This window comes from Haematobia irritans, chromosome 3 (assembly GCF_050003625.1).
Source record: "Haematobia irritans isolate KBUSLIRL chromosome 3, ASM5000362v1, whole genome shotgun sequence".
NCBI classification, from domain to species: Eukaryota; Metazoa; Arthropoda; class Insecta; order Diptera; family Muscidae; genus Haematobia; species Haematobia irritans.
Window position 1 is genome coordinate 4354982 of NC_134399.1, and position 26757 is coordinate 4381738.

The 26757-nt window shown below is 32.2% G+C and overlaps 2 protein-coding genes across 4 annotated transcripts in view; one reads left to right on the forward strand and one right to left on the reverse strand.

The window, feature by feature from the left end:
- The window catches only part of LOC142229226 (coiled-coil domain-containing protein CG32809), a 91011-nt gene that overhangs the window by 48969 nt on the left and 15285 nt on the right, over positions 1–26757 (reverse strand). For 2 of the 3 annotated variants that reach the window (XM_075299766.1, XM_075299765.1), the window contains exons 1-3: positions 21723–21882; positions 21288–21634; positions 21151–21213 (exon numbers count right to left, since the gene is read on the reverse strand). In XM_075299766.1, the coding sequence (XP_075155881.1) occupies positions 21151–21213; positions 21288–21634; positions 21723–21828 (516 nt within the window). In that variant the 5' untranslated portion in view covers positions 21829–21882. Of the gene's footprint in view, positions 1–21150; positions 21214–21287; positions 21635–21722; positions 21895–21962; positions 21993–26757 lie in introns of those variants that run through there. The other variant, XM_075299767.1, reaches the window with a different exon arrangement.
- b6 (pentraxin-related protein b6) lies at positions 3739–21130 on the forward strand. Its single transcript, XM_075299768.1, has 6 exons — positions 3739–4461; positions 4558–4705; positions 15787–15880; positions 16098–16218; positions 19897–20118; positions 20187–21130. Exons 1-6 carry the CDS (start codon positions 4081–4083, stop codon positions 20874–20876), a joined length of 1656 nt encoding a protein of 551 aa, XP_075155883.1. The 5' UTR covers positions 3739–4080; the 3' UTR covers positions 20877–21130.

The following is a 26757-nucleotide window of genomic DNA, read 5'->3' on the forward strand; positions in this document are numbered from 1 at the left end:
GGGTTTTGGGGTTCATTTTCCTGCAGTTCATCTTCATACCGCTGCTCCCCGCTTATTTTCATCGCTCGAAACAGGGGTGCAATGATCATACGTCTATCAAGAAGTGTTTAAAAAGGCGATCCTTCAAAACTCTCCGGATCTCACTGCTTTGGACTTTTTGCTTCTGGGCTCTAAAAATGTCGATCATCCCAGAATGGCGATTCGCCACGAATGGGCCAAAATACCGCAGAACCAATGTTGGGCAAAATGTTATGGGTTCGTTGGTCATTTGAAGCCCATAGTTCAAGCCAAAGGTAGCCAGTTTGGAATAAATCTAAGCTGATTCTAAAATTGGATGTTATTTCCGATTTTTGTTTTGTTTTCAACAATAAAATTTTTGTGTGTGTTTTTTTCAGGCTCAGTTGGACTATTCAGGCCATTGTGATACCACATTAACTAAAATACCTATTACACCTATACGTTATAGTTTTTTTTTTTAAATACTTTATGGGGTCTGAGACCCATATTTCAATGCATTACAAACGGAATATCAAAGCTAGTATACCCGCCCTCCAATAGTGGATATGAAGGATATAAAAACAAAAAACGGCCAACGCCAGCGGGTCAGTCTAACCAAGTCATTAATATTAAATTTTAGAGGAAATGTCATTAGTTACATCTTCGATTTATTTCACTCAAAATTACGAGCTTTTTAGTTTCAACTAAACCCAACTTCAATATAAATTCTTATGATGTGTAGCTTTTGATTCAATCGATACTATTAAAATTACCAGTTTAATCGACTTCACCTATTTACGTAATTTTTAATTGCAATTAGTAACCAATAAAAAAAATCTCTTTAAAAATGGTAACACATATTTTGCATAATTTTGCAAAATTTTGCCAGATGTCCATATCCCCATAGTTGGATACCAGCTTACAAGCATTTTACTAAAAGATTTATGTCATGCGTGTTGAAGTTATTCCACAAACCGGCTTTCCGATGTAAATCCATAAAGGAACGGAGAAAACAACAACACCAGCAAACCCCAGAAACTCAGAAACTGAAAGTAGTTAGAACTAGTCCAGTTCCACCACAGAGACGAGATAGGCGGACGTGAGATTAAATAATCCAAATGATATGCAATATGTAAGAAATATGTCATGTCATTATATGGACCATACGGAAAGTAACAAAAGCTCCAAAATAACTTGGTATACCATTAGTCTTAGGCGAAGGGTGTAACAAGTATGAAGTAAGTAAAACAAAATCCATGAATGAAATGAATGGATGAAGCTTACTGCTACTATTCGTTATTTGAACAGGAGGTGGGCAGGTCGTTTAATTTTAAGAAAATACTTGGAACAATTCCAATAATAGGTGTCCATGCACTATGAAAGCTGTAATGCTCAGACATTCATCACATATCAATTACTTGCTGGAGTACTAATATGACAGTTTAGCTAACACCAAAAAGCAAAGGTGCATTTTCATTGGGCCCACACAAAAGTACACCGGAAGAAATGAGAAAATTATGGAAAGGCCCGTATTTAAACTTAGAAATAAAATTTTGACAAAATTTTCTATAGATATAAAATTTTGACAAAATTTTCTATAGAAATAAAATTTTGACAAAATTTTCCATAAAAAAAAATTTTGACAAAATTTTCTATAGAAATAAAATTTTTACAAAATTTTCTAAAAAACTAAAATTTTTACAAAATTTTCTATAGAACTAAAATTTTTACAAAATTTTCTATAGAAATAGAATTTTTACAAAATTTTCTATAGAAATTAAATTTCGACAAAATTTTCTATAGAAATAAAATTTTTACAAAATTTTCTAAAGAAATAAAATGTTGACAAAATTTTCTATAGAAATAAAATTTCGACAAAACTTTCTAAAGCAATAAAATTTTGACAAAACTTTCTAAAGCAATAAAATTTTGACAAGTTTTTTTTAAAAAAAAAAAAAACTATAGATAAAAAATGTTGAAAAAAGGTTGACAAAAATTTCTGTAGAAATAAAATTTTGAGAAAACTTTCTATAGAAATAAAATTTTGACAAAATATTTCTATAGAATTAAATTTTGACAAAATTTTCTATAGAACTAAAACTTCGACAAAATTTTCTATAGAACTAAAATTTCGACAAAATTTTCTATAGAAATAAAATTTCGACAAAATTTTCTATAGAAATAAAATATGAATATGTGAATAGTGCATTAAAGTATAGGCAATGTATACTGAATGAACAATTTTAATGTATTTATGTGAAGCTTATTCAATTCTAAAAAAATAAAAAAAAAAAAAATAAATAACATAAAAATAAACACTAAAATGTAATATCAAAATTTACTGTTATAACAGTCGCCATGACCAGTAAGAACTGACAGACAACTCAAAGTTATTGTCAGAAATCAAGATTTATTTTATATAGAATACAATTGTGAAACCAATATGAAGTATTTTAATTGACTTATGTACTTATTGTTATTATAAGTAAAGAAATGAGAATAAAATAAATACAATAAATAATAATAAAAATAAATAAAAATAATACAATTTTGACAAAATTTTCTATAGATATAAAATTTTTACAAAATTTTCTAAAGAAACAAAATGTTGACAAAATTTTCTATAGAAATAAAATTTTGACAAAATTTTCTATAGCAATAAAATGTTGATAAAATTTTCTGTAGAAACAAAAATTTTGACAAAATTTTCTAGAGAAATAAAATTTTGAGAAAATTTTCTATAGATATAAAATTTTGAAAAAATTTTTCAATAGATAAAAAATTTTGACAAAATTTTCTATACAAATAAAATTTTGACAAATTTTTTTATAGAAATAAAATTTTGACAAAATTTTCTATAGATATAAAATTTTGAAAAAATTTTCTATAGATAAAAAATGTTGACAAAATTTTCTATAGAAATAAAATTATGACAAAAATTTCTATAGTAATAAAATTTCAACAAAATTTTCTATAGAAATAAAATTTCGACAAAACTTTCTATAGATATAAAATTTTAAAAAAAATTTTCTATAGATAAAAAATTTTGACAAAATTTTCTATAGAAATAAAATTGTGACACATTTTTTTATAGAAATAAAATTTGGACAACATTTTCTATAGATATAAAATTTTCTATAGAAATAAAATTTTTAAAAAATTATATTATAAATTATAGAAAAAAAAATTTGACAAAATTTTCTACAGAAATAAAATTTTGACAAAATTTTTTATAGAAATAAAATGTTGACAAATTTTTTTATAGAAATAAAATTTTGACAAAATTTGCTATGGAAATAAAATTTTAACAAAATTTTCTATAGAAATAAAATTTTTACAAAGTTTTCTATAGAAATAAAATTTCGACAAAATTTTCTAAGGAAATAAAATTTCGACAAAATTTTCTATAGAAATTAAATTTCGACAAAATTTTCTATAGACAATTTTTTCAAAGTTTAGATTTTTTCCTTTAGTGCTCATGGCACTTCCGCCATATATTTGGCAGTTGCAAATGATGTAGTACACAAAATTTTTCAAATGTACTTACACCTAATCATCTCTAATGGCAATTAAAGCTCTTATGTTTTAATCCAAAAATTAAAATGGATTTATCTGCACTTTTTGTTATTTTGATGTGAGTTTCAATCAAAACAAATAAGCTTTTATGCTTAGTAAGCAAGCTAATGTAGGAAGCTTTTCTATCGTATGGCTTAAAACGATTGCATAGTGGGGGTATTGCGCAGGCGCGCATGCACAACTCCACAAATGCGACAACGTTTTTACGGTAGTTTAGTGCGAACCATCGCGGCAAACAGACGCATTCGTAACGAGTCATAAGTCAAGTCTTTGTGTAGTGGTTTTTTTCTAAGGCATTTTCCGTTACAAAAAGTGAAAAGAAAAAAAAAACTAAATTTAATTACGCGAATTACCAACTCATTAAGATTAGAGAACTCATTACATAGAGGTTTATTGTGGATTTTGGTCATATCAAAAGGCGGTTGTTTGTTGTGCACACTAAAGACGTGTTTTTTTTTACTTGGACTAACGACGAACCACAAAAACTGGCTTAATTAAAAGACTAAAATGAAAATAATTCACTTATTAGCAGTGCTAAGTGGTCTTAATTGTGGTCTTGGCCATGCCTGGAAACCCATTGTGGGACAATTGCCAGCGGCCACTTCTACCATAAGTGGCTCAAAGGCTACTTCGGCTACGTTTACAAGTTCATTTAGTCTTCAGCAATCACATCCCGAATACGGGCGTAAAACGGCCTATGTGACGGATATAGGTAATGCTGGAAAAGAATTGTTAATAAAGGAAATACCTCAGCAAGCACCAACGGAGGAGATAATACCCATAAATAATCATTATAAATCGTACGAATCGGCCCTACTGCCAGCAGCTATTAACTTTGGGGATGCCAAATTTGGTTATAAGACAGCAGGAGCTCTTTCTTTCAAGGAGGTAAAATAATATGGATATTAATCGTACATATGATGTTTTTTCGCTGCGAAAACGGAGAGTCTTACAACTTTTGCTTTTTTTTTCTTTCCTCCAAAGGATCAATGCTCTGTGAAAAAATATGCCTTTAATCATGATGGTGTTGTCCATTATGAAAGTGAAATTCCGGAACTATCACAATTCACCATTTGTTTCTGGATGCGTTTTACAAATCACAGTGGTGATCATGTCATCTTAACTTATTCCGGTAAGTAAAGCTCTCAATTAAGAGATTTACAATAACTAGCCGATTTAAGTTATTAACAAACAATGGTGGTGAAAAATGAATCCCAATAGATTGAGATATTGTTGCATGGAATTTCCAACCTTTGTTTTGAATTCAGAACCAATGACTCGAAGAAATAAAATCTTAGCCACATTCTCTGTTGATTTAGTTTGAAAAAAAAAATCGATTACTTGGTGAGTGGACAGATTGTATGGTGTGATAGCAATATATTGTCAATATTAAATCACTTTATTATAGAAATTAAACCAAGATACGGTTGAAAATATGCCTACACTGAGAAAAAATATCACCGAAATTTTTCCATTTAAAATTTTAATTGAATTTTAAATAATGCTCAAATAAAAATTTAATTGATTCAAATAAATTTTTAATTAAAATAAAATTCAATTACAAAACCTGATTTTATAAATTAATTTTCAATTGGATCAATGATTTTTAATATATATTATCAAATTTTTGATTGAAGAAATTTCAATTAAAAATTAATTGGATCAATTATTTTGGAGTTAAAAAATATTTTTTTTACTTATATAAAAAAAAATTACAAAACCTAATTTTATAAATGAATTTTCAATTGGATCAATGAGTTTTAATAGATATTATCAAATTTTTGATTGAAGATATTTCAATTAAAAATTAATTGGATCAATTATTTTGGAGTTAAAAAATATTTTTTTACTTATATAAAAAAAAAATTAGTAGTTGATGGCCTTAGTAGTCAATGCTTTTTATATTTTTTATACTAATTTTGCATTTAGTATTAACTAGTTATAAATAAATAAATACTTTTTATTGGTAATTGAACATTTAATGGATCCAATTAAATTTAACTTGAATTTGAAACAAATTAATTGTTCCAATATTTAATTTGTTTAATTTATTCAATTGTTTTTTAATATTAACGATTTTTATTGTGACTATATATAAATGATATATAAATATAAATGAAATCAATTACAGTGAAACCTTTCAAACTTGGACACTCTGAAAACCGGACACTTCCCAAAAGTGGACAGTTGTCTGGGGACGTTTGCTATACAAACACATTAAAATTAACCTCTCATAATTGGACACCTCTCAAATGTAGACGCAATTTAAGCGACCCCCTTGCAGATGTTACACTGTAATTAATTTATTTTATTTGAATATTTTTAAAACCAAAAAATTTTAATTGAAAAAATATTACTGATATTTTTTCTATGCAATACACATACAAAAATCGGAGGATTAATATAATCAATTGAAACTATTAAAAACCCGGTTTAATTAATTTTCATCAAAATTAATTACAAAATTTGAATTTATTAATTTTTCAGCAAATTCAATTAAGATTTTTATGGAGTATATATTGGTGATTTTTTGCTTGGTGTAATTTTTTGGTACTAAAATTCAATATATACACAGAAAAAAATTTCACGAAAATTTTTCCAATTAAAATCTTAATTGAGCTTTAAAAAATATTCAATTAAAAATTTAATTTACTCAGCAAATTTTTTAATTGAAATAAAAATCAATCACATAAATTAATAGTATCAATTAAATATTTAATTGGATCAATTAATTTTTTAATTGACTGTTAATTAATTTTTTAATTGATACTACCATTTCTGTGATTGAAGACATTTCAATTAAAAAATTAATCGGATCAATTAATTTCGTGATTGAATCAGAAAAAAAAAATATTTTTGTGTGTATTTTGATTTTGATTAAAAAAATAATGATTTTTTTTTTGGTTTTTCTAAGATAAATTAAAATGTTAATGAAAATATGTATCTGGGTCCTAAAAATTCCATTACATATACTGACAATCTGATTATCTTCCCAGTCGGTCTGGTACTACCTTACCCAATATCCGTACATTTCTCAATTTTTTCTTTTTTCATTTATTTTTTATTATCTGTCCGTCCGTATACTCATCTACTTGTTATTCTTTCTTTATAAAACTCATCCAAAATTTATTTGGATTCCAAGATTTTGGTTTCTCTCACGGATTTTGGCATTGAATCAGAACCAAAAGTTCTTTCTTTGAAGTAAATACATTTTCAGGAAATGTTTTGCTTTAAATCTACACACAAAAAAATTTAACGAAAATTTTTCCAATTACAATTTTAATTGAGTTTTAAAAAATATTCAATTAAAAATTTAATTGATTCAACAAATTTTTTAATTGAAACAAAAATCAATCACAAAAATAATAGTATCAATTAATTTTTTAATTGGATCAATTAACTTTTTAATTGACCTTCAATTAATTTTTTAATTGATACTATCATTTCTGTGATTGAAGACATTTCAATTAAAAATTAATTGGATCAATTAATTTCGTGATTGATTAAAATTTTTTTTGTGTAGGTTTTATAGAATTAAAATTAGTCCGTCCATCTAGCGTGTTTTATTGTATGTCCGTGTGTATACTCATCTACCTTTTATTCTATCTTTATAAAACTATATAAAAATTTACTTGGATCCAAAAATTATGAATTTCCCCCAAGGATTTTGGTATTGATTCCGAGCAACAGAAGCTGATTTTTTATTTAATGGAGCTTTTACTCTAGGCCTTAAAAAATTTTAAATTAGGATACATATCTTATTTACCGAATTTCCATCCTCTTTTCTGATATATTGAAAAAGAAAAAAATTTAAAAAAAAAATTTAAATCACATCAAACACAAAATCCTCAAATCCTCTAGTCTATATTTTTAGCTTTGTATATTTAATCCAAAGATTAAATATTTCAGTGAATTTAAGAATTATTTCTTTAAATCAAAAATGTTTTTCATAACTTTAAGGAATTAAGGAAATTAAGGAATTTAGCCTTACTTCAAAGCAACAGATTTCAAAAAAGTTTAAAACAAAGATTATGACCATTTTGTGATGAAAATGTATTTATTTAAATAAATTTTTTTCTTAATATTGTGTAAATTGCGTATCCTAAAATATGGTTGCATTAGGTCAATATTATTTTCAGTGTACCATAGAAATATTTACATCATATTCACCTTTTTAATCCACATCGACTTTTCAAAAGCCGAATTTGAAGATTACAAAAAGTCAACTTCGATATTTGGTTTTTTGGTAAAATGTCGATTAGTCGCAAAGTTGACTTTCGTGTTTTTTATCCTTAATCTGTAATTTAAATTTAATATATGCTAAAATTAAATTTAATATATGCTACCCCAAGGCCTTGCCTCAATACCAAAATTCTCTAGTGAAGGTCACAATCCAAATGAGATGAGTGAGATTATGAAACTGATTCTTACTAGAAATTAATATTATATACAAATGAAATATTATATAAAAATTAATATAAATTTTAATTAAGTATAATAATCTGTAATTTCAATGTTATATATGCTAAAATTAAATTCAAAGAACTATCCCAAGGCCTTGCCTTGGACTCAAAATCAATACCAAAATCCTCTAGTGAAGGTCACAATCCAAATGAGATGAGTGAGATTATCAAACTGATTCTTACTAGAAATTAATATTATATACAAATGAAATATTATATAAAAATTCATATAAATTTTTATTAAGTATAGCAATTTTTAAGAACTGTATGTAGCAAACAACGTCGACCATTTTTATTAAAATTTCTACACAATTTATTCTAACAATCCTTATTCGTCGCCCTTAACCATCCTTCTCTATCATTATGTTATTCATTTATTTTGAAGGAGTCCCACTCAAGTCTACTCTAAGTTTAGCAAACATTCTGCCACCACTTAAGATGCAATCAACCATGGAAACCACGACAATGAGTGATTACCATAGGCTAAATGCACTCTTATTCAGTCTACTTCAATCAACATCCATTTTCCTGATGGCAATGATTTTTCTATTAAATTTTTGTACAAAAATAAATTTTGGCTCTAACGTCTTCTCTTTCGTCACCTGCAATGCAAACTTTATTATACTCTGTGATGTGAATAACCCACGAATCGGCTCTACTTGGGTCCATCACTTTAGCCAAACCTTAAGAAGGAAACTTTTAGCCATATCCTTTCAAGTGCCATGTCCTTCCGTTCCAACTGCCATTGGATGTGAGCCACATAGACCATTTCCTTATTGCTAAGAATTCAATAAACCCACACAACCTACATCTGCTTTCCACTTCCACCCATCATCACTGGGACCATGTTATATAATTGGGAAGTCTTCTTTATTTTTAGCAAAACTTTGCAAATAGATATTATCACAAATCCATTTATACTTTGGTCAATAGCTTGCACACACTCTAAAAAAAAGTTTCCATTAAACTTTTTGAAAAAGAAATGCAAGCAGAGGGATTTTGAAGAAATCCCCCTTACATCAGAATGCGAAAGTATTCTTTGAAAGAAGAAGATCATTATTTTCATCCGGCCCCTAATCTAAACAGTTTTGTACCAACCCCTAACTTACGTCCCTGGTTACATGCCATACTTCTATTTCAGTTGCGCAAGAGTAATTTTTCGGTTACAAAGAGTTTTCATTTCAAATCTCGCCATATTAATGGAAACGAAACCCCCTCCCCAAAAAAACCAAAAAAAAAAGTGAAAGGAAGCCAACTTCCTGCTGAACACCAAGAAAACCCCACTGTCGTTGCTCCTACATCATCTGTATTTTATGTCATGTGGAAGAGTCAAAGAGTTTTGTTTTATTTCTATTGCCTTGGACAGTTTTTTTTGGTTGCTGGTGTCTAACTGGCTGGCTGGCTGGTTGGTGTCTATGACAAGGCAAAGAGCCATGGTCTAAAGACCAGAGTTTGGGTGAAGATTTTTTTTTGTAAAATATTTCTATTGAAAGTCTCTTTGATACAATGCTTCTGTTGGCTAACTGGAAGGGGGTAAGAGAGACGAATAGAAAAATCATATGTGAAAAAAACGGCCAAAACAAAATTAATGGTCAATTTCAAGTTGCAAGCACTATCCTCTACCCATAGCTTTATTACATAAGTGAAAGACGTACAACTTGTTGTTGATGGTGATGGTGATGGCGATGATGTTGTCGAAGCCTATTCTGTTGCTATTGCTACCACATTTGTGTTGGTTTGGCTCTTTGGCTTTTATTTCAGACCAAGATGTTGCCTAGTTGTGTTACCTTCTTAGCTATATTTTGTTGTAGTGTGTGTGCCTCAGTAATGTCTTATCTAGTTAGGTCGGTCTCTATCCGGTCTAAATAGTTTGCAAGGCTTGTTTTTTGGAATTTCCATTTCAATTCACACCGATGTTGCTGTCCAGTGGTGTAAAGGAAAAAAAAAAACTTGGCTACACCATAGCAATATTGCCACAGTAATATTGACACAAATTTGATTTTACTGAACGAATCGAAAAAGCGAAATAGCAAAAGGCTTTAGATGGAGTCCACGAAAACTCAATTACTGGGTTACTAAGTAAACCAAACCAGCAAGCCATTCATTCAACAAACCTCCTTTAGATATTTGCACAAAGAAATTGCCAATATGAATAGCAGCAAAATATGGAAAGATGCAATATGCTTTGGATTCACAGAAAAACAACATCCATTTGCGTTGAACAGTGGTGGGAAAAAAATGAAATATAGCTTTGATTTATTATATTGACAAAAAAAAAAAAATAAAGTCAAATGAAGTCGAAAGAAACTGGCAGTTTCAAGTGAAATTATATTAATTATCTTAATGTAAATAAAACAAAACAACATAAATTACATAAAATTAAAAAAAAAGTATATACGACCGTAAGTTCGGCTAGGCCGAATCATATGTACCCTCCACCATGGATTGCGTAGTAACTTTTAGGAAAGACTATCATCCACAATCGAATTACTTGGGTTGTGATAACACTTGTCGATGGTAAGGTATCTTAAAACTTCTTAACATCGTCTTCTAAATTGTAAGTTAGTCCATACGTGGTATATATTAGACAAAAAAGGTATGTATAGTTAAATCTACAAATAATTACGAATCAATAATGACTTTTATACGGTACTTAGAGAGCCAGAATTGAAATATGGGGGTCGCTTAATGGGGGCTATATACAATTATGAACTTGATATGGACCAATTTTTTGTGATTGGGGATCGATTTATCTGAGGGCTATATATAACTATAGACCGATATGGACCTATTTAGGCATGCTTGTTAACGGCCATATACTAGCACAATGTACCAAATTTCAACTGACTCGAATGAAATTTTCTCCTCTAAGAGGCTCCAAAACCAAATCTCGGGATCGGTTTATATGGGGGCTATATATAATTATGGACTGATATGGACCACATTGGCATGGTTGTTAAATATCATATACTAACACCACTTACCAAATTTCAACCAGATCGGATGAATTTTGCTTCTCCAAAAAGCACCGGAGGTCAAATCTGGGGATCGGTTTATAAGGGGGCTATATATAATTATGGACCGATATGGACCAATTCCTGCATGGTTGTTAGAGACCATATACTAACATCACGTACCAAATTTAAACCGAACCGGATGAATTTTGCTCTACTAAGGGGCCCCGGAGGTCAAATCTGGGTATCGGTTTATATGGGGGCTATATATAATTATGGACTGATATGGATCAATTCCTGCACGGTTGTTAGAGACCATAACTATACTAACACCACGTACCAAATTTCAACCGAACCGGATGAATTTTGCTCTTCCATCCGGCTCCGGAGGTCAAATCTGGGGATCGGTTTATATGGGGCCTATATATAATTATGGACCAATTTTTGCATGGTTATTAGAGACCATATACTGACATCACGTACCAAATTTTAACCGAACCGGATGAATTTTGCTCGTCCAAGGGGCTCCGGAGGTCAAATCTGGGGATAGGTTTATATGGGGGCTATATATAATTATGGACCGATATGGACCAATTACTGCATGGTTGTTAGAGACCATATGCTAACACCATATACCAAATTTCAGCCGGATCGGATGAAATTTGCTGCTCTTAGGGGATCTGCAAGCCAAATCTGGGGGTCCGTTTATATGGGGGCTATACGTAAAAGTGGACCGATATGGTCCATTTGCAATACCATCCGACCTACATCAATAACAACTACTTGTACCAGGTTTGAAGTCGATAGCTTGTTTCGTTCCAAAGTTAGCGTGATTTCAACAGACGGACGTACATGCCCAGATCGACTCAGAATTTCAGCACGACCCAGAATATATATATATACTTTATGGGGTCTTAGAGCAATATTTCGATATGTTGCAAACGGAATGACAAAGTTAATATACCCCGCATCCTATGGTGGAGGGTATAAAAATAAAGTTAAGACAAAATCTTTGGAATTATATATTTTACGTTATTTGTTATAACGTAGAATACTTTATAATAAATAACATAAGCATGCAATCAAAGATTTTAAATGTAATTAATTAAATTTAGGACACAAATTGCATCCCTCGGTTAAAAATTTATGTTTTAGAAGTAGGGCAAATATTCCTTAACCCTCTGTATCATAGTGTAGACCGTAGGCAACATACCGTTCGAATGCCTCAAAATCAATAGAAATAACTTTTTTAGCTCAATCATGCACTGTATCCCGTGGTTTACATACTGAGCTAATAAACTTGTAAAAATAGAACAATTAGGTGGCACTACTTACTGGAAATTGACATTTCTTTATTGACGATTGGTATTTACGAAAAGTGCCGGTTTGCTGTGACTTCAAAAAATAATAAAAAATTGTTGTGCTTGTGTTTTATGTGTAATCTTGATAAATTGGAGATGTAAGTGTTTGAGCTTTATTGTAGAATGTTCTTTTTGAACAGTTTTTACGTTTTTTTTTTGTTTTTGGTGGCAAATAATGTTTGGTAACACACCCAATTTGTGGGAGTTTCTCTTCAAATAATAAAAATAAATGAAAATTAAAAAATACGTGTATTTTATTTTTTTTTTTGTTATCATCTCCAATACAAAAAATCATACAAATCGGAGTTCATGAGTGATAGAGGGTTAAAGTGAAGAAAAAATTTTTTTTTAAGAAATAACCTTTAAATTACCCAAGATATTGAATTTTTGAATTAAATTTTACTTTGAAGTAACCACTCAAAAAAAAAAAAAATATTTCTCCCCTTCTAATAATTAGATCAGTAAAAATGGTTACTTCGAAGTTATCAAATTTTTTCTTTATTTCAAAAAACCTTAAAACTTAAATTAAATTATTAAAATCAAGAAAATTTTCTCATATTGTAGAAAATTTTACTAAAACATAATAAATTCCATGAACTAGAGGGAGGTTTACGTTTTCGAGTGTTTGAAGTTTTGTGATAAATTCACTTCTGTTTTTAAAAATTCAGTGGAAGGAATCCATTCGTGCAACTTTGCACGAAATTTGCTCTTAGTAATACTAAATAAAATCTCCAAGAAAATCCCCTAAAAATCTTGAAATTTCCCATCAAATCCCAAACTATAAAATTATTGTTCCATTCATGGAAAAACTTCCCAATTTTGTAGGAAAAATCCAAAATACTAGCTACACAGAATCAAGGTGATACTTCTTCGCTTTTCGTGGGAATTGTGGGAATTATTCCAAAATTAAAATATTGAGGTCAATATCTACAAAAGCTTAATACACCATTGACCATTGTCCACAATTATGACTGGCCTATATTTAATAATCACAGCTTTAGCAAAGCCTACTTGACCTGTTATATCTGGATATGCGGGGTAAAGCGGAAATAGTTGGACAACCGAAACAAAAAAGAAAAAAAACATACAATTACAAGAAATGTGGGCCAACTTTAATTATAAATTAAACAATTAATCAAAACAAACAATTGCAACAATGCAAAAGACTATTATTTATAAGCGGTGTGAACTGAGTAAAGTTACGTTAACCAAAAAAAAAAAAAAACCGGCGGTATTTGCCCACAATGCTGCATAGATTGTTCGAGATTTACACACTAAGATCACAGCCAGCAACTCAATCAAAGCAGTAATGGCAATGTTGATTATCTGCCATAAAACCCACAAACATACAAAACCTTCGAATCTTTCCCATGCCATATTTACTCATATGTATATGGTCTATGTGTATTGTTAAAAAAAAAAAATAATAATAATCGAAAATATGCATTAATATCCTATTGTATAATCAAATAAAATTACGAATTGATCATTTTTTTTCTATGGATGCTGTGTGGAGTTACAAATTTTTATAAAAAAAAATATACAGTGGTTACCAATATTTAAACACAAAACTCTCTTGATAATATAACAGCAACTTGATGGATCAAATTTTAACTCATTTTTTTTTACTCAAAAAAATTTACTCAACGTAACACAACACGTAAAGATCCTTAAAAAAGCCATATGTTTTCCATAATTGAGTTATTGGAAGCAAAAATATGTTGAACTTGTTTCTGAATTAATGAAGTCCATTTGTAAAGCGTCTGACGCTCACTTATGAACGTTCAATTCCACGATCGATACAGGACTGGCCCATACACACCAGGGAATAGTATAGGTAGTTTAAGTCCTCTCACTTTTTTTTGGCGTAGTGATAGCACACTATCAACTAGTGGCCCCCAAAGGAAACACCACCCCGGCATCGCTTTAACATTACTTCGGGTGGAGTTCATTTTCTGCATCCGTCCTATATACTCTCGTAATAGAAATAGATTTTTGAAATTTCATATTTTTCTTTGCATTTTCTCGTAGAGGCTTTTGTCCCACCATGGCGTGGATATTCCTGTCTTGGGTAGTACATGAAAACGCATTTCCATAGTGGGAACCACCGTGGTCAATGGTTAAAGGGTGATACGGTCAAAATTTGGTCAATATAAACTTGACGTATTTCTTTCAATTTTGCATTTAAAAAACCTGAACACCCCTCATTTGGAAGGTGTGTGTGTAGAATGTTGCTCCTATTTTGATTTTAGAATTCACTCTTCAGTTGTCAAAATGCCGTCCAAGCAAGAAGAGCAGCGTATCAAAATTTTGCTCGCGCATTGCGAAAATCCGAGCTACTCGCACGCAAGGCTGGCAAAATCGCTAAAAGTTGCCAAATCAACCGTTACAAATGTAATTAAAGTGTTTGGGGAACGTTTGTCGACAGCCAGGAAGTCTGGATCGGGGGGAAATCGAAAACCGGAAGCCGCTGAGTCGACAAAGAGAGTTGCCGGTAGTTTCAAGCGAAACCCTAACCTCTCTCTCCGAGAGGCCGCAAATAAGCTGGGTGTATCGTCTACAACCGTGCATCGAGCCAAAAACGAGCCGGACTATCGACTTACAAGAAGGTAGTGACTCCAAATCGCGATGATAAACAAAATACGACGGCCAAAGCGCGATCCCGGAGGCTGTACACGACGATGCTGACGAAGTTTGACTGCGTGGTAATGGACGACGAAACCTACGTCAAAGCCGACTACAAGCAGCTTCCGGGACAGGAGTTTTATACGGCAAAAAGAAGGAGAAAGGTAGCAGATATTTGCAAGCACATAAAACTGTCAAAGTTCGCAAAGAAATATCTGGTTTGGCAAGCCATCGTACCTGTGGCTTGAAAAGCAGCATTTTCATAGCTTCCGGGACTGACAACCAAGAAATTTACGTGAAAGAATGTTTGAATAAACGTCTGCTGCCTTTCCTGAAGAAACACGGTTGTTCCGTACTGTTTTGGCCGGATTTGGCATCTTGCCATTACGGTAAAAAGGCCATGGAGTGGTACGCCGCCAACAACGTGCAGGTGGTTCCCAAGGACAAGAACCCTCCCAACACGCCAGAGCTCCGCCCAATTGAGAAATACTGGGCTGTTGTCAAGCGGAACCTAAAGAAGACAAAAAAAAACTGCTAAGGACGAGCAGCAGTTCAAGGCAAACTGGCTTTCTGAAAGTTTTAAATTTTTGGATGAGAGTGTGATGAACTTTATTACGGATTATGAACTTTTTTTTTCCAGTGTATGTTCCAATTTTTATGCTTTTTGCAAAATATATTGTTGCACTTGAAATAATTAAAAAATAATATTTTTTGTAATACTTATATTATTATTATTTATTTATATATTTTCTTAATATTTTGTTTAATTTTGTTAAAATGTTGTTTATTTATTTTTTTAATTTTCAATAGCTGAGGAGGGACATCGAGACTTCCAATTTTGGGTAGCGAATGCCAAAAACTCCAGTTTCATCTCCATGGCCATAAAAGGTCAACAAATTTACAGGTATGTATATGGGTAAACATGAAAATTTATTGTTGGGACTTATACATTGACCCCAAACTTAAAACGTTTATGGAATATAAATAACAATCATTGCAACATCTAATTCCATGGAGGGAGAAACTAGGAGCAATCTCCAATCAATCAATAATTGATATCAGTATATGAGCATAGTTGCTTGAATAAATAATAATTGTAATTGTTTTTAATTCCCATTTAGACTCAACTATCCATTGAGGGTTCGTCAATGGCATCATACCTGTACATCGTGGAATGGCAAAACGGGTGAATGGCAAGTTTGGCTAAAGGCTGAACGGATTGGACGAGGTTTCCATAACTCTGTAAGTTTCTATGCCCCCCCTTTTATTAATGCTGAAGGAAAAACTGGGGTAGGCTAACATAATTGAGTTTACTGAATTGCTGGTTAGCCACATCTATCTGAATAAATGATGGTTTATGGTCCCTTCAAAAAAAAAAGTAATAAAAAATAGATAAAAACCCTTTCACCAGATTTTAGTTTGCCCATACATCATTTATTCGCATAGGGCTTCAGGGAACTTCAATTGTGATTCAACCAATGATTAGAGCAATTGCAATAAAATTTAACTGTTAATTAAACTAAAATGACAAATAGTGACCTAAATTTTTGATGATTTATGGGTAGGGAAAAAAATTTCATCACGAATATAGTTGTGGAGGAAAAGTGACTTTAAAACGTAACTAATTCCACAATAGGAGAAATAATATTCAAACGAGTTAATTGCTACAATATCGTTAATGTTATTATCCAATTAAAAGTTTTAATATGAACATCATGTTTAGTTTTGAAAACATTTAAATAAGAGCTAGTAAAACAAACAAAAGTAAATAAGCTGGCAATTAAATAAAAAAAAAGAACTTATAGGACAAATTTCTGTGATACAAAGATACCATAAGAATACAAACTCCTAAACCATATTAATTTTAATTTGATAAATTTCTTTAAAACAATCTAAATGAATTGTGCAGTGAAAACCTTCAAACTTGGATGCTGCGAAAAGTGGACATCACCCAAAAGTCAACAATTTTCGTGAGACATTTGCTATATTGTCACATAAAATATAATCATTATTAGGTGGACACACCCTGTGTGGACAAAATTTAGGGTGTCCACTTCGGAGAGGTTTCTCTATATTTTAATTAACGTATATTTTCATCAAAGAAATTTCCCCATATTATTACCATATAAATTTCCATTTTCATCTTTAGTGATAAAGTTTGAAAGCCATTGTGATTTTTACCTTCAGGGGTTTTTTCTTTTGGGATGAAGTTTAATGGTAATCGACTGTTTAAATTTTGAACAAATGTATTTTAAAGGAATTTGAAACAACCAACCAAATATGTAGTTCGATATTCAGTCCACATTGAAAAATTGCGAATCCAATGAATTTAATAACTCAGCAAAAAAAGAGCTTCCAAAAAAGTAGTTTGGATCCCCAATCTGTGATCCGGAAATAGTGCAAACTTGGATCATCTCCAATGAATTTTACATGGGCTTGTCATAGGACGGAAGTACTCCCTTTTTGGATCCTTTGCATTGCTTTAGAAGTTGTGCCCTGGAAGTTAATTTGAATGAAGAAATTTAAAACGCAAAAAAAAATTTTTTCAGCCAATTTCATTTTTTTCAACCATATTTTTTATTACACTAATATTTTCCTATTATTTGTTTACAATTTTAAAAACTTTTTCGCTCCGACCAGGGGTTGAACCTGGGTTTGATGGCACCATAACAGAACGCCTTAGCACACGCAGCCACAAACGCCATTGAACATAAAGCGTCGAAAGGTCAATTCAAATGTTTGTGATATGATCGTAATACAACACCAAAGAATAACATTTTAATTGCATCTCGAGATGTTCTTTATTAGTATGAACGAAAAAATAAGAAACGCAGGTTCAAATCTCACCAGAGGCAATTTTTTTATCAAATATTTTTCTAAAAAAATAGTTTTTTATGTTTTGCATTTATTTGCATATATTTTCGTATAGAATCAATAAAAAAATTAAAAATCCTCGTAATTTACAAATTCTTCCCAAAAGAACTTCCATGGAAGCGAAAAAGTCAAACGGCACAGGTTCAAATCCCAGCGGGGATGGAATTTATTTTTTTATTTTACTTTTTTATTAATTTTCTATTTTTTTTAATTTTCTACTTTTTTTGTGAAATTTAATTGTCCAAAATTTGCACTTAAAATAGCCTGATTGCGTACTTTCTAATACTTGTCCACAAGGACCGCATCGGGAGTGAAAAAAAATCATTAGGGGATCCCACGATGCGCTTTAGAAGAAATGTTTGTGGACTTGTCCAAAAGGACTGCATCGGAAGTTGAAAAAAATCGATGGGGGATTCTGGGATGGGCTTTAAAAGAAATGTTTGTGGAACAACTTCCAATTTTTTTTGCTGGGAATTAAAGCATTTTGATCTGAGAACGTGTGTTACAGCTTAATTTCGATTATTTCGATGTAGTATAGTTAAAGCCGAAAATCGGCTACACTGCCAAAAATTTGTTCACATATTCAAGTTAACATTTTCTCCATTTCCAACTTAAATGATCAAGTTTGAAAGTCATTGTATTTTGTATCTTTTAGATTGTAGTTTAATTGTAATCGATATTTAAATGTTGACGATTTGTTAGCAATAATGTAATTTGCCGAAAATTGACTTAAATTTTGGTCTAATCAGAATTTTTTGAAAAATTGGCTACACTGCACAAAAAATTTGTTCACGTATTCAAGTTAACATTTTCTCCATTTCCAACTTAAATTATCAAGTTTGAAAGTCATTGTATTTTGTATCTTTTAGATTGTAGTTTAATTGTAATCGATATTTAAATGTTGACGATTTGTTAGCAATAATGTAATTTGCCGAAAATTGACTTAAATTTTGGTCTAATCAGAATTTTTTGAAAATATGCGAGCAACTAAATTAATATTGAGGCTGCACTGGGAAAAAATTGTAAGGGATTCAAATATTTAGACTTTCATCGTTCTATTCATCTGTGAACATATTTCAAATAATAGAGTATTAGTCTTCCCTACGGGAAATGGATCATCCTCAGGACCGATACAGGACTAGTCCCTGGTGTGTATGAACCAGTCCCAGTTCTCGTCAAAACGTATGGAAGGGACCGGTCACTTTAACATGGGTTTGTCATTGACGGGGTAAATTTACACTTTAGGACACGTCTCAAGACTCATTCCAAAGGACACGTCCTGGGACAATTTGGTAGGAGCACCCCATAGACAGGTTCCTTTTTGGCACGAATCGCATCAGAAGTGATAAACTTTCGAACTATTTTGAACAATAGATTATTCTGATAATCGTATTTCACTCAATGTGTATATCCAATAATATTTTAATTTCAAGCGTGTATGGAATCAATAAATTATGACTATTTAAAAATTATGACAAACTGGAGCACCGCTACCAGTCCTGTGATATGTCCGTCAGTAGTCATTTGCACCAATTTCCCGTAGGGTTAGTACATCCAAGTTAACAAGAGTTGTAATTTTTAAACTATTGTGATAAAGTTTGAAAGTCATTACGTCTTCTTTGTTTTTATGTTGTAGTTTAGTAATCGACTGTTAAACTTTGAAGGTTTATGATCAATACATTGAAGCCTAAAATTAAGTACTACTAAAATCTACTAAAATTTCAAGAAATTAAAAAAAATCCGAATGTACAAAAAAAATGTCACACATCCAACGATTTTGACCTTTATTTAAGAATTTTTTAATTTTGAGTTGCGTTTAGATAGAGGTCTCATTTAATTGTCAAGAAATTATAACAGACACTAATTTTGAAGCGATTTATGCATCTAATTCAAAAATCTCAGTTAATTTATATTTATTAACTGAGATTTATATCAATATTTCCTAGCTTTATATCCCGCAAATTTTTTCTTATTAAGTGCCTTTTTTTGTAGTCCATGTGGAATCTGAAGATAATTTGTTTAATAATATCTTCTCTCTTCCTTTAGCTTGTAGGTCATAAAATCCCTCCCAAGGGTAAACTATTCTCCGGAGGACCTTCGGTGACTGGAAAAATTTCAGAGGGATTGCATTTCGAAGTCACTTTGGTTCAGATATATCGTGTGGCTTTAAGTGCAGGCAAAGCTCATAGAGATCACAAACATCATCATGCCCATCACTTTGATCATGAAGGCAAGGAAATACATCCAACAACTAAACCACCACCAGTTGTAAGTATACCAAAGCAATAACTTAATGAACTTACAATTAATTATATATGGTATTTTATCCTCCATAGATCAATCGCCCTCAACCCATGCATACTCTTTTGGCCAATGGACAAATTCCCACTAGAGTTCGCATAAATCTAGCCCAACCAGCCCCAACACCTTCGGAAGATATTTCCACCAATGCTGCTGCCGCTGAGCAAGCTTTAACCATTCACACCAATTTTATTAATGGACAAATTAATGCTGGATCACGTTTGGTAGCCCAACAATTGGTGGGTCTTAATCAACCCCTAGGACCTCATGCCACACAGACAGTTAATCGTCAGACGGTATTGGATCCCAATAATCCTACAAAGATTAAATTTGTCGATGAAACCGAAACCCGTATACTCTTCAAACGAGACACAAAGGACACGGAGAAAAATCTCAAAAAACGTGGTTTGGTCTTTTTGGATGATGGCAGCATAGTAGATGATCCTTTGATTCAGGGATCGGCTGTTCTGAAATATGATGGTTTAGCCGAATTCGGTGGCCAGCAATTTAAAGAAGAACTTGGAGATATCATAAATGTTGAAGATAAAATCTCCGAACATGATCATGAACCAGCCGAGGAAGAAGTTAAGGCCGTCATGGCCCTTTGTGGAACTTGTGACACAGAACCCTTCCAAGGAGCCATTGTTTTTGCCTGGAAAGATGCCCATGAACATCTCAACAATGCCCTGAAGGGTTATAGTGTAGGAAGATGTGGCAATTTCTAGATTAAATTTCCATTTAGTTTATAAGTTTGGATTAAAGTATAGTTAATCGAGGTCGAGTAGAGAAGGCGACAGTTGTATTGTATGTTTTAGCCACTAGTCAGGTTACAGGAATTCGAATCAAATGCAATTTTTAAAGGAAAAATCTCAAAAATAATGACTCGGGGTTCAAATAGTTACAACAAATGCAAATGTAATATTTACTGATTTACTGTTATATACAAATAAATATATTTAATATTTTTTATTAAAAAAAATTAATTGTTTTTTAACTTACCTTAGACTTGTGTATATGCTGATTTTTATAATCCGAATCGAATTCTGGTTCACTGAAGTAACTCTGAAAAATCAAAACAAACAAATCATTGATTGTAATTTTCAATTATATAATTTAAGACTTTTTAATCACTCTACCTGATCTTGATCCCAATGTGCTGGATTTGGCTGAGGCAGTGGTTGTGGAATTCCCGGACCACCCGGTAATATTTGTGGTGGGGCTGCCACCTCTGTCGATTCGAACAAACGTAAAACGGAACGATCCCGAATTTCCCTTAAATGCGAGCGTACATCTTCCAGTTCATAGAACATATCCTTGCTGGCATCGTGTATGTAAATTTTAACATTTGGTCCCTCCAAATAGGCCATGGTCAATTGCCTGGGAAACGAGCGTACAAATAGGGCACGCACCGTATCAATGGAGGTGATTTCATTGGGCAGCAAGGCCCTTTTGGTCTCAGAACGATACTGCAAGAATACCAAACCTAGGAGAGCAAGGAAGAAAAATGGTATATACTCTCCGTCAGACGTTTGTTCAATCTCCGGGTAGGGGCTATGTGTGAGACACCATACCTAGAGGTCTTTCTAAGGTTTTCGAAGGTGTACGCACAACGGGTAACGAAGAACGTTGCTTACCGCCACGTCTAAACCCTGTACTGGCTGTCTCAACTTCCGACATAATTCCAGGATCATCATCAAATAGGGGTCCTTGATTAATGGGTGTATAGCCTCGTGATGGTTGCATCTGAAATACATAAGAAAATCGAGGGGTTATATATAAGTTAGGAATAGAAAAGTGAATAAATAACATGCCTTTTTGCTTTTCTGCATTCGTGAGCTCATCTGAAATGGACAAAAAATGCAAATGAAATTAATATTGTGAAATTAATAATGAACTTAAAATTATTGATATAATGTTGAGCAGCGTTGCCACAACAAAATTTTATTTTGGTCAACATTTTTTGCAAAATCGGATCGAAATTCTGTCCAACGGAACAAATTTTTAATTTCGAAGAAAAATTCCTTAAAAAGTAGTTTATTGTTGTACATAGTGTTTTTATTTAAAAAAAATTAAGTAAACCAGAAAGGAAATGAAGTAAGCCAGAAAGAAAGTCGACTTTTCAACTTTTTTTAAATTTTGGAAAAATAGACTTTTTCTAAAGTTCGAGTCAATTTTAGTTGACATCAAAAATCGAAATTTAATAATACAAAAAGTTGGCTTAAACTTTCGACTCACACCCCATAATTTGATGTTGTTCATATCGGTCCATATTCTTGTATAGCTCTATCCTACTTTTCCACTTCTGGCGTATTTTGAGCATATGGATTAAAATTGTCCCCAAAGATATAAAACCTGACCCAAGACCAAAAACGCGAAATTTTCATCCGATTTTTGGAACACTTAACCGGCGATTGAAATCGTATATAATTCCACAGATACTATTAAATATGTTAAAAATTTAAATTCTAAAACAAGTATATACGGCCGTAAGTTCGGCCAGGCCGAATCTTATGTACCCTCCACCATGGATTGCGTAGAAACTTCTACGAAAGATTGTCATCCACAAAGGAATTACTTGGGTTGTGTTATCTTAAAACTTCTTAACAACGTTTTCTAAATTGTGAGTTAGTCCATACAATGTACCAAATTTCAACTGACTCGGACGAAATTTGCTCCTCCAAGTGGCTCCAAAACCGAATCTCGGGATCGGTTTATATGGGGGCTATATATGATTTCGGACTGATATGGACCACTTTTGGCATGGTTGTTAAATATCATATACTACCACCTCGTACCAAATTTAAACCAGATCGGATGAATTTTGCTCTTCCGAGGGGCTCCGGAGGCCAAATCTGGAGATCGGTTTATATGGGGGCTATATATAATTATGGCCCGATTTCAACCAATTTTTGCATGGGAGTTTGAGGCCATATATTAACACCACGTACCAAATTTCAACTGAATCAGATGAATTTTGGTCTTCCAAGAGGCTCCGGAGGTCAAATCTGGTGATAAGTTTATATGGGGGCTATATATAATTATGGACGGATGTGGACCAATTTTTGCATGGTTATAAGAGACCATATACTAACACCATGTACCAAATTTCAGCCGGATCGGATGAAATTTGCTTCTCTTAGAGGCCTCGCAAGCCAAATCGGGGGATTGGTTTATATGGGGGCTATATATAATTATGGACCGATATGGACCAATTTTTGCATGGTTATAAGAGACCATATACTAACACCATGTACCAAATTTCAGCCGGATCGGATGAAATTTGCTTCTCTTAGAGGCCTCGCAAGCCAAATCGGGGGATCGGTTTATATGGGGGCTATATATAATTATAAACCGATTTGAACCAATTTTTGCATGGTTGTTAGAGACCATATACTAACACCATGTACCAAATTTCAGCCGGATCGGATGAAATTTGCTTCTCTTAGAGGCAAGGCCGTAGCCAGGATTTTAATTCGGGGGGGGGGGGTTCAACTTTAAAAAAAATATTCATATAATCTCATGTGTAGAAAATTTTATTTATGCAAAGGTATGTATACAATATTTTTATAATATTAAATTGAGCCGACGGGCTTCTTGGGCAGCAAATAAATCAATGACTTCTTCAGTCGGCACATTTAGTCGGCGATGAACCGACATTAATGCCAATCCATTGAGTCTACTCTCGCCAGTCGAATTTCTAAGATACGTCTTTAATCTCTTCATTTTTGAAAATAAACGTTCGGATGAGCACGTAGTAACTGCAGGGATGGAAAATGCAGTACTAAAGTACTTTTTTCAATACTTTTTCACCCCGGTCAGTACCGTAGTACCCCCGCGAATGATTTAGTACCTTTTGTGTAGACATTTTGGAGTCGATATCCGATTTATGGTACAATAGCTTTGACAAAATATTTTAATATTTTGAGAAAGTCTTTATCAACCTTATTTGCTAATAGTCTTTTACAAATATTGCAAAACAGACATGTTCATGTGGGAAGAAAATCTCAATTTTGTAAAAGATATAGTCAAAAACAGGATTTTATTGAACTTCAAGAATGTTTTAGTCGAAAAAAGAATGCGATTCTATATTCTCAATTTTTTATTTCAGTAAAAAATGTTGTCTAAATTTTATTTCTATATAGAATTTTTGCAAAATTTTATTTTTATAGATAATTTTGTCAAAATTTTATTTCAATTGAAAATTTTGTAAAAATGTTATTTCTATAGGAAATTTTTGCAAAACTTTATTTCTATAGAATTTTTTGCAAAATTTTATTTCCCTTCGTTTTGTTTTGTTATTGTTGGTTTTGTTCTTAAAGCATTGTTGTTGTTTTTTTATTGCAGCTTAAAACCTTACATTGACTAAACTACAAGTGTAGCTTAACCAACAGAGGAAAAGAATGTTTGTCAAATTTATTTGGGCAAAGCCCAAAAAAGGTTTTTGTATGATAGCCGGCTATAGAAAATTTTTGTAAAATTTTATTTATATAGAAATTTTTTTCAAAATTTTATTTTCTTTAAAATTCAGTCTCTTGACAATAATCTTCCAGTGAAATTTTTGTTGAAATTTAGTAAAAAGTACCTTTCCGCTCAAAAAATACCTTTTTTGTACTTTCTTAAAAATTGTATTTTCCATCCCTGAGTTACTGGCAAAGTGACCAAAATTTTTAAAAGAATATGCACGTTTGGAAATATCTCTTTATTGCACTCTCCAAGTGCTTCCATCGCTGAATTAGGCAGGTTCTTTTCGCAGGTTTTGCGCCATTTCATTTACACATGTGTGTTTGGCTGTTTCGTTGTTGTTGCTATGGCCAAACAAAGCGTGTCATGTTCACAAAAAGAACAACAAACACACATAAAAAGCAGAAATACATTTTCCAAAAATGAAATTTGTGGTGCGAGAACAAAAACAATTTGTTTTTTCGACCGTCGTTTGACGGGCTTTTCAACTAGTATTCTAGGATTTGTGCAAGTTTTATAGGTAAGCGTTTTCAAAATAAAACCTTCAGCTTTCCTTCAACATCTTCGATAAGATTTTTCTATGCAGCTAAAATATATATATTTATTTATATAAAAATATTCATTCATTTCGGGGGGGGGGTTTGATCCCCCTCATCCCCCCCCCCTGAATACGGCCTTGCTTAGAGGCCTCGCAAGCCAAATCGGGGGATCGGTTTATATGGGGGCTATATATAATTATAAACCGATTTGAACCAATTTTTGCATAGTTGTTAGAGACCATATACTAACACCATGTACAAAATTTCAGCCGGATCGGCCAAGTTTCAAGTCGTTGGCTAGTTTCGTTCGGAAGTTAGCGTGATTTGAACAGACGGACGGACGGACGGACATGCTCATATCGACTCAGAATTTCACCACGACCCAGAATATATATACTTTATGGGGTCTTAGAGCAATATTTCGATGTGTTACAAACGGAATGACAAAGTTAATATACCCCCCATCCTATGGTGGAGGGTATAAAAATGGATAAATTTGATAACATTTATGAAAATGGACCCAAATTGGCTTAATTCCGTTTGGTCCGACCATCGGACCAAATTTAAAAATCTTTTGGACCACGTTTGGTCCGATCGGACCGAAGTGGCAACGCTGTTTTGAAGGTAGCTCTCACACTTCGGAAATAAATGGAAAATATGTAATTGGGTGGTGGATTGTCCCACCTCAGTAATGCTGGTGACATTTCTGAGGTTTCAAAGCTTTTCTAAGTGGTTTCGCTGCAATGTGGAACGCCGTTCGGACTTGGCTATAAAAAGGAGGTCCCTTGTCATTGAGCTTAACATGGAATCGGGCAGCAATCAGTGATAAGAGAGAAGTTCACCCAATGTATCACAATGGACTGAATAGTCCAAGTGAGCCTGATACATCGGTGTTGCCACCTTACCTAACCTAACTTAAGGTAATAAATTCTCAAAATTTACTATGTTTATTTCATGTAGTGGTAACGAACAGTGTTGCCAGTATTTTTCTGGCTCTTCTCCTCAAATAATAATGCTTTGGTCCCCAAAAATCCCCAATTTAAATCAAAATCCCCCAATATATTTTTGAAGAGTTTTTTGTTTTTTTGGAAAAAATAAAGAAGTCTCTACGGTGGGATATTGGTAATGATTTAAAAATTTGGACAAAGATATAAAATTTATTATTAGCTGGAATAAGTTCAAGATTTCGAAATACAACACCAGGAGACCGGCTACTGTCTTCCAATCCTCTTACATGTTAAGCTCAGGTGTCTATAAACTTTAGCATTTAATGAAATTGATTGATTTTCAAAAAAAGCACCAACTTGGTGCTTTCTGGCGTTTTCATTTAGTGCTTTTTGTTCAATTTGAACAGTATTGAGTTTAATTGGCGACATTTTTTTATATTTTTGCAAATTCGGACTAGACTGTCAAAATCTTAAGAATTATAGAATTTGATTGTTATGAAGGTGGTATTGATCTTTATTCAATATTGTTACTTAGGGTATTCCAGTCTAGCGATAGATGCAGAATTTATGAACACGTTTGTATTAAATTCACAAAAGCACTCATAACAAAAATAGACTCTCTCCAAATATTATTATTTCCAAATTTAAATTTATTTTCT